Source organism: Micrasema longulum, unplaced genomic scaffold (genome assembly GCF_059751315.1).
Source record: "Micrasema longulum isolate JH-2025_06_02 unplaced genomic scaffold, ASM5975131v1 h1tg001385l, whole genome shotgun sequence".
Classification (NCBI taxonomy): domain Eukaryota; kingdom Metazoa; phylum Arthropoda; class Insecta; order Trichoptera; family Brachycentridae; genus Micrasema; species Micrasema longulum.
The window spans coordinates 68,679-85,461 of record NW_028278571.1 but is presented as its reverse complement, the minus strand read 5'-3'; the positions used below and the strand labels follow the sequence as shown (position 1 = coordinate 85,461).

Below are 16,783 nucleotides of genomic sequence, written 5' to 3'. Positions count from 1 at the left end.
AACCAACTACGCGTCCAAAATGGGCGAAGATCGAGAGATTAATTATAAACATTTATATCAATTTAGAGGAAAAAATAGGCTCTTACAATAATTGCGTATTTAAATTCAAAATTGAAATATTCTGTATATTTTTTTATCAAACCTCATCCGTATATCCGTTTATTTCATGAATAATAATGAACCTTTGCATGTTATTGTGTAACTATTCAATGTTGTTTAAAGTGAAAACTGAATTACTCTTCAATACGCGGAAATGAACACTATGGCACATTCCAAGTTTCTTGAAAGCTAATAAGGAAAATGTGTAATTATTTGGTTAGTAAAATCAGTGAAGCAGTATTTTTGACATTTCATTTATATTACTCTGTTTTAAATATTTGCAACACATTAGTCTAGTAAAAATACAGTCGAGTAGAATTGAAAAATAAATAGTTTCTATTGTTAGAACATAGTAAATATGTATTAAAGTTTATTTGATTTAAATGTGAAATGCACGGAAGATTTGAACTTGAACAAGTAAACAATGGAAACACATCAATACTCATTATTGTTGATATGTTATTGTAATGTCCCGAGAGAAGTCAGAATTTAATTTTTTAAATGATTTAAAAAAGAATTTCATTTTAATCTCAAACATGTACTTTACATATCAAGGCTATACTGACAGAATGCATTATGCATCAGTCTTTATATATTTAAAATATTTTAAAATCTGTATTACCTATATGCCTAAGCGCAAGATGTTGATTTCAAATTTTATGCTATGCCTAGAATAAAGGTTACTCTTTCAAAAAAAATCAAAATAAAATAAAATTGCGGGAGAAATAATACTTTGAAATAATAAAAAAGCTTTAAATGTGATTATCTCGAAACTTGTTTTAATGACTTAATGCATTCTGTCAGTGGAGCCTCGATATTGTCGTTGCGGCGGAGATGTCTGTCAGTGAACTTTATTTTTTTAAAGGATGATTTCTCATTGAGATAAGAGAAAAAAATAAAATGACTTAATTTTCCTTTTTGTTTTCATCAAAAGACAAACGGTTTTTTCTCGCAAACAATTTTTAAAATGTTACCTAACAGATATTGCCGGCGCTACGACGATACGTACATATAGTATGTCACGGGAGAACAGAAGATTGTTTCATCGCAAAGTTTTGTGCTCTGTCTGGAAATGGCATTTGTGATATTCCACCGATGTATCATATTATTCTGTATTAGCTAAGACTGCTTATAATTGTTATAATTTATTATTGCTAGTGGAAATTACATACAAATGTTTTCTGTTTAAGCGAAATGCTATATTTTAACATTTTAAAACTGTTTCCCTGTCCACTGTTTTAAGTGAACAATTCGTAATTGATAGTCGTCGGTATAGTTAAGTGTTCGGTTTTCCAGAGTCAGAAGAAGTTTCGGAATATATTTTGTCACATTTCATTAGACGGGAACAGAGTATGAAGTAAATCCTCCCGGAAGATAATTATATAATGTTCGGTTAAGGTATCAATAAATACAAAACAAATAATACCGTTTATTTATTTCCTTTCATTCTTTTTGCAGTTTTCTAAAGTAAAATAAACCGGATAATGTTGAAATATTTATTTTCTTTAAAAAATTAAAAGTTATGAAATATTCACACAATAATATGAAATAATGGAACTTAATATCTATTGTACCCTAAATAATAATCCAAAATATTGATTGCGTTGCCGAGACTTTATTTATAAATAAGATCTTAAAGGCCCGAGACTCTTAAAACCGAGTCTCGACGCTCTTTTTACTGACACCATAATCTTCTCTGGGACCGGAGGACTCGCCCGAGGTGGAGGAATCCGGCTCCTGCGGCCGATAATACTCCCTAATTGTTTTAACATAATATTAACATGTTTCAAATTATAGTCCAGAAAACAGTTTACCAAGAAATAAAATAATGATAGATTTCACTTGAATATGTATTCCAATATTTTTTTGTACAAAATTTTCAACCCTCTCGAGTTGCTAATTTTAAAACTTAAATGAACTTTTCCACCGTTTACTTTATTGGAGGTTATGTAATTAGTAATCGGGATATATTTATATTGTTTAAGCTGCATACTTATAAAGTAAATTAGTACGTTTAATATCTTCAGTTAATTGGCTAAATTGTATACTAATACAAATAACTTTTACCGCTATGAAATGAACAAGGGGGACCGTCCACAGCGTCCACACAGAGCTACACATTAGGTACATACAGAAATCTAACTAAATGACAACTGACTAAACAGCTTATGAACGATAATACTATTTGGTATAACTGTTGTCATTGCGATTCCTCTACACTTGGAGTTTCTTCTCGACAAAATGCGGAGCTTAGTACGAATAATTGGAGGAAATGTCCTCGGAGTATTAATATCATTTGGTTTCATCTTATATATTATGGCAGCGTATTGATTCACAATTTGGTCTAAGCTAAATCAACATTCGACCCGCTGGAGTGCCGGTCGCGTCTCGCCAAATGTAGAAGTAGAAAGTGAAACTCTAATTTGTAGTAAATTAGCAAAATACTGTTACATCGAACTCCCATCGCCGGGCATGAACGTCATAACACCGCTCTGTTCCCTTGAACTATTTTTTCTGTGCAGAACGTGTGTTCTGCAATATAAAAATTGGAATTTACCTATATTTACTATAAAAAAGTACAAGTAATTTATTTGTGCGAAGCAGAAAAAGTGAAAACAAGGTAAATTGGTGGTGCGAGAAAATATGCTAATTGAAAATTAAGTTTGAATATTCAAAAGAAAGTCGAAAAACAAGAAAATCAGATTGTTTTGTTTAAGTTACCTTAAGAGTATTTGTAATTGAAGAGATATTTGGGTGCAGCTATAAGTATCCATACATTCACGCTACAATGGCTGATCTTTGATAGTTTCGTGCACTATTATCACTATTATTAAATTACATAACTATAATTGCATCTCGCATGAGATTTGGGATATTAACATTTCCAATTGTGCAGCCAAAAAAATCGCCCTAAGAAAAAGGCAAGCTAGAGCTGACATAATTTAACCTCTTACTCTGATCACAAATCTCTCTATTTATTATTATGTGTATAAAAATATTTTTTTATAATTGCTAAGTGGTCCTGAAAAATAATATTAGCATTTTACACGCAAGTGGCAGTTGATGGGGAGAATAATAAATAAACATTATTTTTAAAACAAAAATATGGCCCTTTTAAATGCAGTCATTAAATCACACCCCCAGAAGTACACTCGTAGGTCTAAATTTTGCCATTTTGAGTAGTAGTGCTGCAGTACATTTTTTTCTCTTAGGAGAGCACTATGATTTTTTTGAGCGAGGTATACCGCAAACTTCAGTATTCTTTGAAATTAATCGAGAAGAACACTGCAGCAATGAGGAAGTTCAGTGCTACGGGAAATTGGATGTACAAAATGTTTTCATTCATGCGGTATTTAATTGTACGGCGAAGTTTCTTGAAAATGTATAAAATAAACTACTTTGAAGTGTCACTGGCTCGTGTGAACACTTGTTTACAATAACCGATCAATAAGGGCGTTGTGTTGTTGTGGCAATCAGCAACAGATTTCCTGTTTTCGGGGTAGCCATGTTTTTTTAAGTTAAGCGTGTTTTAAAGTTCGGCAGGTAAAAATAATTTGTTTTTAGAATTGTACAGGGTTCTACTTTTAAATCCCAGAAAAACTCACCGACTCGAACTCGTGACATTGCAGGCGTTGTAATTTAGATGTTTCGGCCAACCAAAACTCCAAAGTTTTCTAAATTACAAATCTTTAGAGAGAAAAAATTATAGAGATGATAAATTTGGCCCTAGTTTGATAGCCCATTAACAAATAAATAAAAAAAACTGAACTTCCTCATTATGGTGCTACAGTGTTCTGCTTATATTTGAACAGCCGAATGATCAAACACCTCGAAACATATTAGGCAGTACAATGTCAATATACATCGAGTAATTTAATTAATACATCAACAATCATTTTTCAATGTTTGTTTTTGCGCTCCTGCAAAATGGATTTAGGACATACCGCAGTGTACCGGGGATGCGATTGCATCGCGCAACAGTGTCTGCGTTCTGCGGTCGGTACGTCAATATCTTGTGTCGCACTTGGGCACGGAAAGGCAGGCCAGGGTCGCAGCGGGCTTGGTTGCCCGGTCGCAGTCGGCGTCGCTGCGTGGTGAGTTGTCGGCGCGCTCGCGGCACTGCACGGAGCGCCGGCGCTGCGCCCCCTGCCCGCGCCGCCCGCAGGGGCACGCGGACCAGGGCCCCACCCACCAGAAAGTGCGGCAGGAGCGGGGGTTGCACACGCGCATCAGTTCCGACGGTTTCTCTATCTCGCTGTTGCTGACGCAGTGCTCTATGTCCACGGCTCCTGCATAATCACAATGAATGTAACTTTCATTTAATTAATACTGAATTCGACCTTAGAAAGGTCGATAATCAACGATACAATAGTAATAATTTAAAAAAAAAACTGATTTTGAGTTAATATACGGAATAAATTATTTAAAAAACTCTTATGCCAAAAAATAGATAATTCTAGCCTCACGATTTAACTGCTTGATGGCTTAATGACACATTGTTCGTGGTCATTCTCAAACAGTGATATATTTAATCTTTATCCTTCATGAAGATGACATTTGAGATTTTCTTGAAAAAATGTAACAGCATTTTTTGAGACTAATGTGAAAATGCCAATGTTTCTTTAGGGTGAAAAAGAAAATAACAAGAAAAAACACGGTTTTAAGACATTAAGTACTGTTCTTCGATCTGCACAGCACAAACTATGGCTTGCATGAACCAATGTCCCGATTGTGTCGCATAAACTCGAGACAGGATCTGGACTTTTTTGGTGTCTTTCTAGATTTAAACAATCACTAAAATAGACCAGATCTTGTCTTGAGGTAGTACTGATATAAATATATATGTATTTTTAGTCCTAGCTTTAATTTTCTTTAGTTCTATTTTATTTCAATTTATTTCTTTGATATTTTATTAATTTGATTTATTCATATAAAAATACATATTCCAAAAAAAAACATATCCCCAGCTCTATGAGGCCAAGAGCCCTGTGTTGAGTTGGGATACAACATAATTGTACCTGTAGATACGAGGGTCAGTCAAAAACTAATGCCTCCTATTTTTTTCTCCTTTAATTATTAAGAAATAAAAATTCAATTAGGTTAAAAACCACTCTATTGACGATTAATCTGTCACCTTTCAATATAATTTCTGTACATTTCCACAGTTTTGGTCCATTTTTTTAACAAGGGCATGTATTCCATTGTGGTAAAAAGCACGGTCCCGCTTCCTGAACTTTCGACCCATGGAAGTTTTCACGGCCTCCTGATCTTCAAAGTGAATCTCGAGCTTCATTTAGCGGCCCGAACAGATAGAAACCTGATGGCGCTGGTCAGGGCTGTATGGACGATGAGGTAAGACTACTCATCCAATTTTCACAATCTCTTCAGTGGTGTGACGACCGGTGTGTGGTCTTGCATTGTCACGCAAAAGAAGAACATCCGCCATGTTTGTTGGGTGAATTCGTTGAAGGACATGCTTTAAGCTTTTTAAGGGTTGTGACGTATTGGACAGAATTTATTGTCCATCCCTGTTCCAAAATATCAACCATAATCACACCTTCTGCATCTCAGAACACTGTCGCCATAACTTTCCCTGCCGATCGCACAGTTTGCGCAGATCTCACCTCCGTGACGTCTCTCCAGACTACGACACAATTCTTTTAGAGTTATCAGGTGGTCACCACATCGACTCGCTGAATGTTGCCAGGAGTCACCGCAGTCAACAGCCTGCCGCTCCGCTTTTCGTCAGCCAACAGTGTTTGTCCTTCAGCTTCGTTACAGCGACGAACCCATCGTCTAACAGTGTTGACATCCACTGTTGCATCAACATACACATTTTTCGTACCTTTTACCTTCTGGATTCAAGAATTCAATCACAGGACGCTGTCTAATATTACCTATGTTGTTTTGAGAGCAACTGCAGTTCTGCCACCTGTTGACGCAGAAAGTTACTACTGTACACAGAAAAAGGTTTGAGGAATAGCTCCAAATTAAAAATTTTCACTCTTTAGAAAAAAATAGGAGGCATTAGTTTTGACTGAACCTCTTATTAAATAAAAAAGATATATTTTTACTGTTGCTAAATGAATTGAATAAGTCCGTATATAAATAAATAAGTAAATAAACAAATGTTATTTTAGTGGTTAGTCTCCTGAAAATTCTTCATTATTCCTGGGCTAGTGTAAAACTGAACGCCTTAATCTTCCACGTAACAAAATAATGGAGATATCCTGCAAATGGAGTACCATTGCAGAGCCCTACAGATAGGGAAATGCTGAATGATTGCCAGATTTGATCCACTACGATACGAACTGTGATTGACTCGAATGTGGTAGTTACCGGCGCCCGGAGCGGCGTTGGCGTCGAGGCACACGACGGGGCGGCGCGAGAGACCGCCGCCGCAGGAACGCGAGCACGGCGTCCAGGCGCTCGTCCCCCACTGGTAGCGCGAGTCAGCGCGCGATCGCTTCGGATCCACCGTGTACTGGTAGCGCACCCCGGGGTTGCGGTGTCGCCCGCGGTAGATCATTTGCTGTAAAGTGAAACTGCGCTGTAGTTATCCTATGACATTTCAGCGGACAAAACACATTTGTGAAATTATGTAAGTAAATTTAAGAATACCGACTTCTAAATAATAATGATAAAAAATTGTATTTTTAATTATTTTGCTTTGTTAAAGTAGGTATGTAAGGATTAAAATAGACAATAAAATTTATCATGTAACTTTTTTGATATTAACAATTCCCCAATAAGTGAAGTTCAGATTTATTTTCACAGGTTACGCAATATAATCGTGTTTATTTTCTTCCACCCGGAATTTTCCCATTTCCCTTTCGTCATTAACCTCTCCGCTATTTTTATATATATCTACTAAAATGTGACTGCGTCATTCCAGTGCAGTACGCATTAAATTATGATATTTCTCAGCACGGATTGCTTACACCCTAATAATATAGCAGGAATGTGCACGTGTCGCTCTTAGGGCCTGTTTATTTCTGAACAAAAGATTCCATCAAATACTTGCTCAAGTGTGATCGTTAATTAGATCAAATATCTTTATCTGCAGAATTAACCTGTTTTTCAGTGGTACGTCAGACTATACAGCGCAGGAAAATTGTTTCACAGATTCATGATATATTTATGATATATTCATGATATATTTATTGCACCCTGAGATACTAAACCCTTTGCAAATAATTTAATATTTTGTAATTTTTCAGAACTAAGGTTACACTTTATAATATTCATTTTCACCTGAAAACTTCTGGGTCAATGTCGAATTTCAATGACCCATTGCTTAAACTTCCGTAACTTATTATTATTTAATTGTACTTGAAAAGAAGTAAAGAACTCACATAAACAAGAATATCTTCTTCAATGGGTCCCGGAATCCGGACTTTCTCCCAGTCTCGATCTCTCTCGTACAGAGCGGGAGTACCGGCCACCAGGTACTCACCGGCCAGAGTTATTTTCCTGAAAATCATCATCCGTAATACAAAGAGATAATGGCGTAGTGGGCACTTGCCTACATATGAAATTCTATTCAAGTGTACGACAGACTTCCATTGTCCATAAGGGCAATTAGTAAATACTGTCACTATAAAATCGCCATTAAGAAATGGATAATGGAGGTGGGATGCGCGCGGATTTATGAGTGGATCAAGCAAAATTGATAGAAATATGTTATTATTTATAGTGTTTTTTATGTGTTTGATATTATGATTTAATTGTGTTTAATAATAATAAGGCATGTTTCAAAATTATATAAAATGTCTCCCTCGGTGAGGTAGCAAAAAAAGTAATACATAAATTGTAAAAGAACAAATAAATGTTAAATATAAATTGTCACTAAATAAAATATTTGAAAAAAATTAAATGTAATCGGGTTGTGATCCCGCGGCTAGTGTCTCGGACTCACAGATCAAAGGTCCGCAGTTTGAATCCCACTCTACCCTAATTGATTACCATTTTCTAATAGTGAGATAACTCGTAAATAATTACAACTCGTTTAAAATGGGTCTCAAAATATTTGGGTAAATCATAAGAACGCAAAATGCCTCTTTTACCATCAGAAAAATAAATTCAAAACTTACTAGTTTCTGCCTACTGAAGGTAAGGAAATGCGTAAAAATTACGGGTTTTAGCAGAAGGGCGTGTGCTTTCATTGAACAAATAACAATACAGTACTAATTATAAGCAAATGTAATAATATTCTAATTTATTGCTGTCGTCGGCTAATTTACATATTTTACTACATGTGAAATAATTCAGTCAGATTAATGTTTCCCACATCAACAAAGATTTTTGCTCCTTTACTTCACAAAAGTCAAAAGAGTCGAGGAAAATGTTGATATTAAACATAGGCAGAATGTTTTGTAGCTTGTAATGTGGCCACTTAAACCAGCCAATGATATTCAACCTATAAAAGTGCCACGGATAGTAGTGAGAAGCTTCATTCGTTAATCATAGAGAGAGAAAAAGGGACAAGACCCCAAATGTTCAAAGAACTGATTAGCGGCAGCACGAAGGAGAATCAAAAATATATTAAAACCCTTTAAACCATTTAGAGTTACTCGTATATAAAAACTTTTACCATGTTCAAATTCAAACCTTTCTGACCTGAATGAATTCTTGGGGATGTAAATAATATTTTGTATTCTGTGTGCTAAAGGAATTCTTAGATTTTTTTATTTCTCGTGGTGTAATGGTCAGCGCATTTTCCTACCATACAAGAGGGCTCGGGTTCGATTCCCGACAGTGTCAATATGAAATATTTATTTAATTTTTTGTTTTCACACTAAAATGGTACCTGAAGCGTAAGACTGATCGTCTTACTTTCATGTAACAAAAATAATGAAGATACGCTGCGATTGGTGTACCAATGCAGTGCCCTATGCACCATTAGGTGCAGATAAATAGATATAATGATGATTTTTTCAATTTACATATATAAGAATTTATTAATCATTCATTTTTAAGGAACACTGGATCTCCTCTAACTGATAATTAATTGACAACAATCATGAACCACGTTTCATTATCGCACAATTTAATATGTTTATTCAATCAAATTAGTTCCATTTTAGTGAAATAGATTTAAAACTCGACTTCTTTTCAAAACAGACTAACCAGTCAGAAGCCAGTTGTCAAACTAAAAGAATGAACTTTTTTGTATGATGCCAAACTACCAAAAGCAGAAAAATATAAAGGTATAAAAAAAGATATAAGTACTTAGGGATAGTCCAGAACCAGTCCTTACAAATTTCCAAAATATGTCATTTACCTATCACTTAGGCATTTTACCTAGGCTTTTATATTCCCTCTTTGTTGCGACGAATTTAGATGTGAATATTATATTATTGTCTATGAATATTTTGGTAAAAGCGAGGTAACAAACATTACCTTCTTCCGTTCAAGTAAAACTTGCGCGACGTTGTGCTGACAATGCCTATGTAATTCTTGGAATTTGCAACTTCTTCAATTTTAATATTTTTGGAACCAGCAGGAATTATGGCTACCTGTTAATAAAACATAAAACAGACATTTATAAATGAGGCCCTCAGTATTAAAGACGGCCAAATGCTAAAAATAGTATCAAAGGCGGCCAACTGCATATTTTAATGCTTAGTAAAAATAGCGTTTCTTTTTATGTTAACCTTAAGGTTAATTGTTTAAAGTTTTAAGGGCACCAAATATTATCAAATAGATTTCTCGAAAACAGGTAGGCCAAACGCCAAAAATAGTACCAAAAGCAGCCAAACGCATAATTAATACTCAATAAAAATAGCGTTTTTTGCTATGTTAACATTTAGCTTAATCCTTCAAAGTGTTAGTATTATCAAATATTTTTTGATAAATATTTCAATTAAAAGGTGCTATAACAGATTTACGAAATTTTCTCAAAAATAGGTATGGGGTCGTTTGGCCATCTTTGATACTAAGGGCCTCGAATATTAAACATAAAAATATGTACTTTTTCAACAACCAAATTTTCAATAACCTTAAAAAGATTTAAACAGCTTTTATTTGCGCTATGGATATTATTATCTGTATTAACCATAATATCTAGTTCAAACCAAACAGATAAATGAAAATGTAAACTGAGGTAAATATTATGTTAATAGTCCCGAACCTACCTTTAATATTTTTATAACGCTAGTTTGCGAAAGCGGAAATAATAATTATTGTGCTCATCTAATTGAAGATAAACATCACTATATGGGAATCCTATTTTTATAAAACACACACAGGATACCATTGAGAAATCGTAATATGCATTGTATAGATATAGTCGATGACTTCAAATTGCAAAATGGCACTTTTATTTTATCTGTACACATAACGGATGAAGTAGGTAGCTTTTTAGTGTCACATGATATGTTTTTTGTCTTAGTTGGATTCAAATTATATCAACAAAAAAATGCATTTGATACTTTATGCTCATCTTGTCGATTTAGAACCTCGTGTATTTACGCTGACTGTGCAATTTTTTTCTTTAAATTAAGCATATTTTTTTGCAATATTCTAATTATTTCCAAAACAGTTTCGGAGGGAAATGAAAATGTTATTTATATATTATAAGACATTTCAAAGTTACTAAAGTGGTGAAAGGGTGTCATGCAGCCTATGTCACATCATTACCTCGCTGTATCCTGACTCCTTGGTGGTGTCCATGCTGTAGATGCCCTGCACATGCTTGCACTCCGTGTCGTTCCCTCCGCAGATCCCGCACGAGTCCTCCACCATGGTGGAGTCCACTAGCCAATCGCAGCCGACCTTGCGGCAGATGCCGGAGATGCACATGTCCCTGGTCCCTAGGTTACACGGAGTACCGTCCAGCGCGTACTCCCCGAAGGGTACGATCATGGACTCGTCCGCTGTACTGCAGTACAGCTCGCACGGCTCATCTGAGCAAAGGTTATTTATTATTTTATTTACTTGGAATACGCCTCCTGCATCTGGAATCCTCAATATAACATTTACATAAACTTAATTAGATGAAGTACAAAATTAATTCCTTAATACGTGCAATATAAATTCCCTAACTTCAAACTTTAAAAATCTAAACTTACCTTGACTTCACAAAAGGCGCATGATTGCGGATCATTTGTTTATCTATAATTTACTCAATAATCGGATTGATTGTGTCGATTTGCTGGCTGAAATCAATTTTAATATTCCCCTTCGTCGCACTAGACATTGCTTCATTCCTGAGCAACGACAAATGCGACACCCGATTAGCTCAGAATTCTCTATTAGGAAGAGCAATTAGTCATTTTTCCAAATTTGAGAAGATGTACGATCTTGACTTATTTAACGACTCAGCTCTCCGCTACAAACGGAAGCTGAGTGTCATTTATAATATAATAATATTTAGCCTCTCTTAATAATATTTAGCCTCTTTTTGAAAAAAAATGTAACATCACTGTAATTATACTTAAATAATATAATAAAATAAAATAAAATAATTTCACATGAATTTTTTTACTTTTTCTTTTCTATATGACCCCTCTTCGGGGCACATTCCGTGTAGAGGCATTTACATTATTTTTATATTATGTTTTAGTTACAGTAGTTGGTATTTAGAACAATATATACGCACACATACACACACATAAATGTATGTATAGATGTACACAAACATATATAAATAAATAGTAAAATCAATAATAATAATAACCAAAAATCATAATAGTAATATAATACACTTAGGTAGGTGCAGTGCAGATATTGAGCCGAGAAGCATGCCACGCCATGCTGTTGCTATCGATTCTCCGAACATGTCGGGTCAACCATTTAAAATGCCGATAGGGCAGATAGATAACTCATCTTCATCATCGAACCTTAAGGTAATTATTTTTGTTATTATGATTGTTGATTAATCCGCACTCGATGTATCTCGATCATGTGTGGCAGGATGGTGAGGCGATCAGCCCCACACTTCGGGCGCCTGTCCGGAGACAGAGAAACCAGGATCTCAAGTGCGGTAGGTGAAAATGCCGAGTACACTACGAGACGGACTAATCTCCAGTCGATTTCCTTTTTCAGGATTTTTACCTTAGAGTCATACACAGAAGTGTATTTTTTATACGCCCGGACACAGACTAGACTAGACGGATAACTAATAAATGTAAAAATGCAATGTAAATGGCCGAGAGTTCTGAGCTGGAAGCTAAATTAATTGAGTATGCGATTAATTAGTAATTACTAAGTACAACAGAGAGTGAGACAAACCTTGATCGAAATACGGTTGCCACCTTTCTATAAGTTTTCCATTATACGTCGTGTTGTCATATTTGGAGCACTGGACTTGCCTGAAGGAGGACTCGTTCTTGGGGCATGGATCCGTATTGCAGACCTTATACCTGAAAGGATACATAATAATGATTCGTAATGAACCGGAGCGTAATCTTTGTTATTTTACAATGAGTGGTAAATATTGAGTTATTTGCAATTCATTGTAAAATGCCTCCTGAAATTGAAGCATTTTAGGCCCTCAGTATCAAAGATGGCCAAACGCCAAAAATAGTACCAAAAGCGGCCAAACGCATAATTAATACTCTATAAAAATAGCGTTTTTTGCTATGTTAACATTTAGCTTAATCCTTCAAAGTATTAGCAAATATTTTTTGATAAATATTTCAATTAAAAGGTGCCATAACAGATTTACGAAATTTTCTCATAAATAGGTATGGGATTTTTTGGCCATCTTTGATACTGAGGGCCTCATTCAAATCATAAGAATGCAAATGTTTCTTACAAACAAACAAACCACTAGAGAGGATAGAATGCCAAATCACTCTATCTTTGCATAAATATCTCACTACCTCTACATTCATACATCTTCTCATGCACGCGCGCTGATTATTTCGACATTTGACATGTTCATCTTCAAGTATTTGTTGGATTTGGTCATGCCATGTCTTTCTCGGTCTTCCTCTGTTTCTGCATCCATCAACATTCGCATTGTAAATATTCTTAGCCGTTCTTTCGCTGTCCATTCGCTCTACATGTTCAAACCGGCGCAGAGCTCCTTTCTTGATTTTGTCGATAATGCTTATCTCAGCCTCACATAATGTACGGATCTCTAAATTTGTGCATCTATCGTACATAGTTTTACCACACATTCGTCTGAGAGATCGCATTTCGACATCATTCAGCCTACTTTATTTGTTATTTCCACAAAAATTGTGCATAAATTCGCCCGTTATTTTCCAAGGGTAAGAAGGCGTCAACCTCTCTTCCGTTGAATTTTCCGAATTTTTCTCCGGCCATAATGGAAGGTAGTCGCATACAAACTAGAGAATGCAAGGTCAGTTGGGGTCACCTCGTCCTCTCGCCGGTGCAGAAGGTGCCTCCGTGGCTGGGCCGGGGGGAGTCGCACAGGCGGCGCGTGACGGACACGCCGGCGCCGCAGGAGCGCGAGCACGCCGACCACGCGCCCCACGGGCCCCAGCCGCCGTGCTGCGGCGGCGGCGGCGACGTGCGCGCCACGCACGTGTGGTTCTGGCACCACTGGAACACAATACGCCGAGCGCTATAGCTGGAGAATCGCACCCCCGGAAATACACTGTCGTAAGTCTGAATGTGGGTGTTTCGAGTTATGACCGCAGTTTAACCACATTTTATTATGACGTATCTACGATTTTTTCAGCGACATATACTACAAACTTTAGTATTCTTAGAAATCAATTGAGTAAACATATCGAGAAGAACACAGCAGTCATTGTGATGTTACAGTGTTCTTCTCGTATATTCACAGTCAAATGAGCAAATACCACAAAAATACGTGCAATTTGAATGTATCATATAACACATTAAGTTACGAGCATTATTCATCTTCAGAAGTTTGTTTTTGCTCTCTTGCAAAATGGCCGATTTAGACATACGGGTAAACGTCGTTTTACGCCGGGTTCCGTTCCGAGAGACACCGGCATAAAATAAACACAAATATAATGGAAGACATACGTTTAGGTTCCGTGTCAAAATTCTAAGAACAATCCAACATGTTTATTTAATACATTTCCTATATATATTCAAAATAAATTGTAAATGTATTTAATAAATACAGGTTAAATTCGTTTGCAAAATAAATAATAATCTCTTGATATAAGTAATGTTTTTTTTAATAATAAATACCAACTCACCAGTTCATCGTTACTAAATTAGATTCTCAGACTTTAAAAAAAAAAACATCAAATTTAATATGCTTTGATTGTTGCTTCCTTTATTGCAGAATCAAAGCATAAACTACAAATATTTGTATGTTCTTTTAATTGTAATAATAATAAAATAAAAAATATAATCATACCTTTTTATTTTTCTTAAAGACAAAATGAAAACTAACTCGGAAACAATTTCACACACTCAATAGGCTGCTAGCGTACACGGTAATAGAATAAAACAACGTGTAAAAGTGTGTTTGCTATTAGGATCGCGGCGTCTACGGTCGTCTGGTGTCGGCCGAACCGGGGAATTGTAAATCGGCGTAAATCGAACCGGCGTAAAACGACGTTTACCTCTAGGTGCTTATGAATGTAAAAATATTAATTGAGCCTGGGGTTTGTGATGTAATTCGTTTGATAAGGTGCAAAAACTAGGTAGATAATCATCTTTACAGACATTGTTTATAATATTATCATTAACGTTACATCAACAAGTAAAATCTAGTTTTACGATGCATGGGAGAAAATAGTTTTTTTTTATAGAATGAGCTGAGGGTGAAAATCAATCTTCACCCGTCCTGGGGGAATCTATCAACCACGCTATTTTACCGAATTTTCTTCACATGTGATTTAAATCAAATCAAGGGCAGAAAGAGAGTTCAATTGATAAATATACACGCTTTCCCTACCCTAGTCTCCCGTAACGCGTCCGTCCCATTTTTTGCGATCTTTTAATTTTATTTGAAATTCTTTAAAAAACACCATAAATATTTACAAATTCGTCAAACATTAGGGGAGACCGGGGATGCAAGTAACAAATGAGTTTCAGAAGAAATTACTTTGCTTGTATAGACATTTCCGCTGCTGTTATACTATATACTGTTGTATAATATGTTGTACTTCTCTCTCACCGCTGTTATCCTCACGCCTCTGCGCTAGACGGCTGTGAGTAAACCGTATAGGTGTCGGTAAAATACAACAAAAGTAGGTGAGTTTTTTATGTGTTTTTCAATGTTTTATGTTTCTTTAAATATAGAAGTTAATTTCAATACTTGTCATTAATGTTGTTGTAATTAAAATAAACTGCCCGATGAGTTAAAACACAAAAAAATGAAAAAACAATTCAAAAGTGTCGCAGTCAAAAAATATTTCTTAAATATTTTTGATAGTGTTAATTTTAAGTGTAATTTATATAGATGGTGTAAAGTATTGTGTTTTATGTTTCTTATACAATAATGTTTTCTTACTATTTCGGATGTATTAACTATGTATGATATTATGAATTGTCAAAAAAATGTTTTTCTTATGTACAGTCCCAAATGAGTTTCTATAATAACTCTTGGGAGTATAATATGTACTTTTTGCATAATATGTTTCATTAATAATAAAAAATATAAAAAAACAAAAAAAATGTTTCAGAATGAAGACCCATCTTCACGTTTTATATTACAAGGAATCTACTTCTCAATTATGCTTTTTATTAGATAGACGTGATTGCTGATTTTGGGAAATTAAGAATGAGGGATGAAAGTAACAACTTGTTGATTAAAAATTGTTACTTTCATCCCCGGTCTCTCCTCCCCTACACCTCGCATACAGAACAAAATAACAATTAAAATTACATAAAATTGTATGTTTTTTTTTTACAAATACTCGAATGTATAGTGACTAATGACTATTAACTTTATTTATTTATTTTTTGACAAAACAATTTACAAAAAAATAACAAATATGTAAATAAATACAAGTAGAGAGCACATGTATACATTATATCTATACATATTTTATTTTATTTTTTATTGTATTATTGCCGATCTAACTAGGGTCAATGCTCCGTACTAAGGACCGGCGAGACTTTTTTTTACGTAAAAATGTATTTATTTTTTTAAATTAACTCAAAATAAAGTAAAACAATTCTTTTTCTATATCTTCAGACTTTAAACATTAAAAAAAATATATATTTTGCAACACAAAACATTAGTACTAACTATATACATATTTTGAAAAAAAGTGATTTTAATTTTTAAAAATAAGGCAGAATGAGCGTGCATACGATTTGACTAAAGACCTATTGTGATTTTACGACACGATGAATCGATTAGAAATATCTAGATATTTTTATTCACATCCCTAAAACGGGGGTTCATCAGGTCGCCATCTGAAAATGAGGTTAAGGCGTTAAGGTGACTAAAGTCATGTTTGATTATTGTTGACGGTCGGCGGACGCTCGTTAGTTCGAAGGGTCTTATTTGCAATTATTACATTATGTAGAAACGTAAAAGAAATAGTTCCCTTTGGCGTCGTCCCATTCGATGTAGTTTAGTTTACATCGCGCTTTGCAATCGTACCTACATAGGAGGTACTCAGTTTGACCGGAATGGGTCAAGTGAATCATGGATGTTTTATTTATAAATATAGACACAATCTTAAACTGATCAGTGATCGGTGATATTTGTCGTCTATTATGGTTCCGTGTGCATAAGGCTATCAGTACCAGTCCAGCGTCTATACGTGTATAT

General features: G+C 35.0%; 1 protein-coding gene across 1 annotated transcript in view; it reads right to left on the bottom strand.

The window, feature by feature from the left end:
- Nucleotides 1-1,581: 1,581 nt before the first annotated feature.
- Nucleotides 1,582-16,783, bottom strand: part of LOC148275562 (A disintegrin and metalloproteinase with thrombospondin motifs 7-like) — a 50,655-nt gene continuing 35,453 nt past the window's right edge. The window contains exons 7-13 of the mRNA XM_088235529.1: nt 13,427-13,614; nt 12,334-12,464; nt 10,741-11,006; nt 9,502-9,617; nt 7,455-7,572; nt 6,439-6,631; nt 1,582-4,388 (exon numbers count right to left, since the gene is read on the bottom strand). Of these exons, the coding sequence (XP_088091655.1) occupies nt 4,105-4,388; nt 6,439-6,631; nt 7,455-7,572; nt 9,502-9,617; nt 10,741-11,006; nt 12,334-12,464; nt 13,427-13,614 (1,296 nt within the window). The 3' untranslated portion in view covers nt 1,582-4,104. The remainder of the gene's footprint in view (nt 4,389-6,438; nt 6,632-7,454; nt 7,573-9,501; nt 9,618-10,740; nt 11,007-12,333; nt 12,465-13,426; nt 13,615-16,783) is intronic.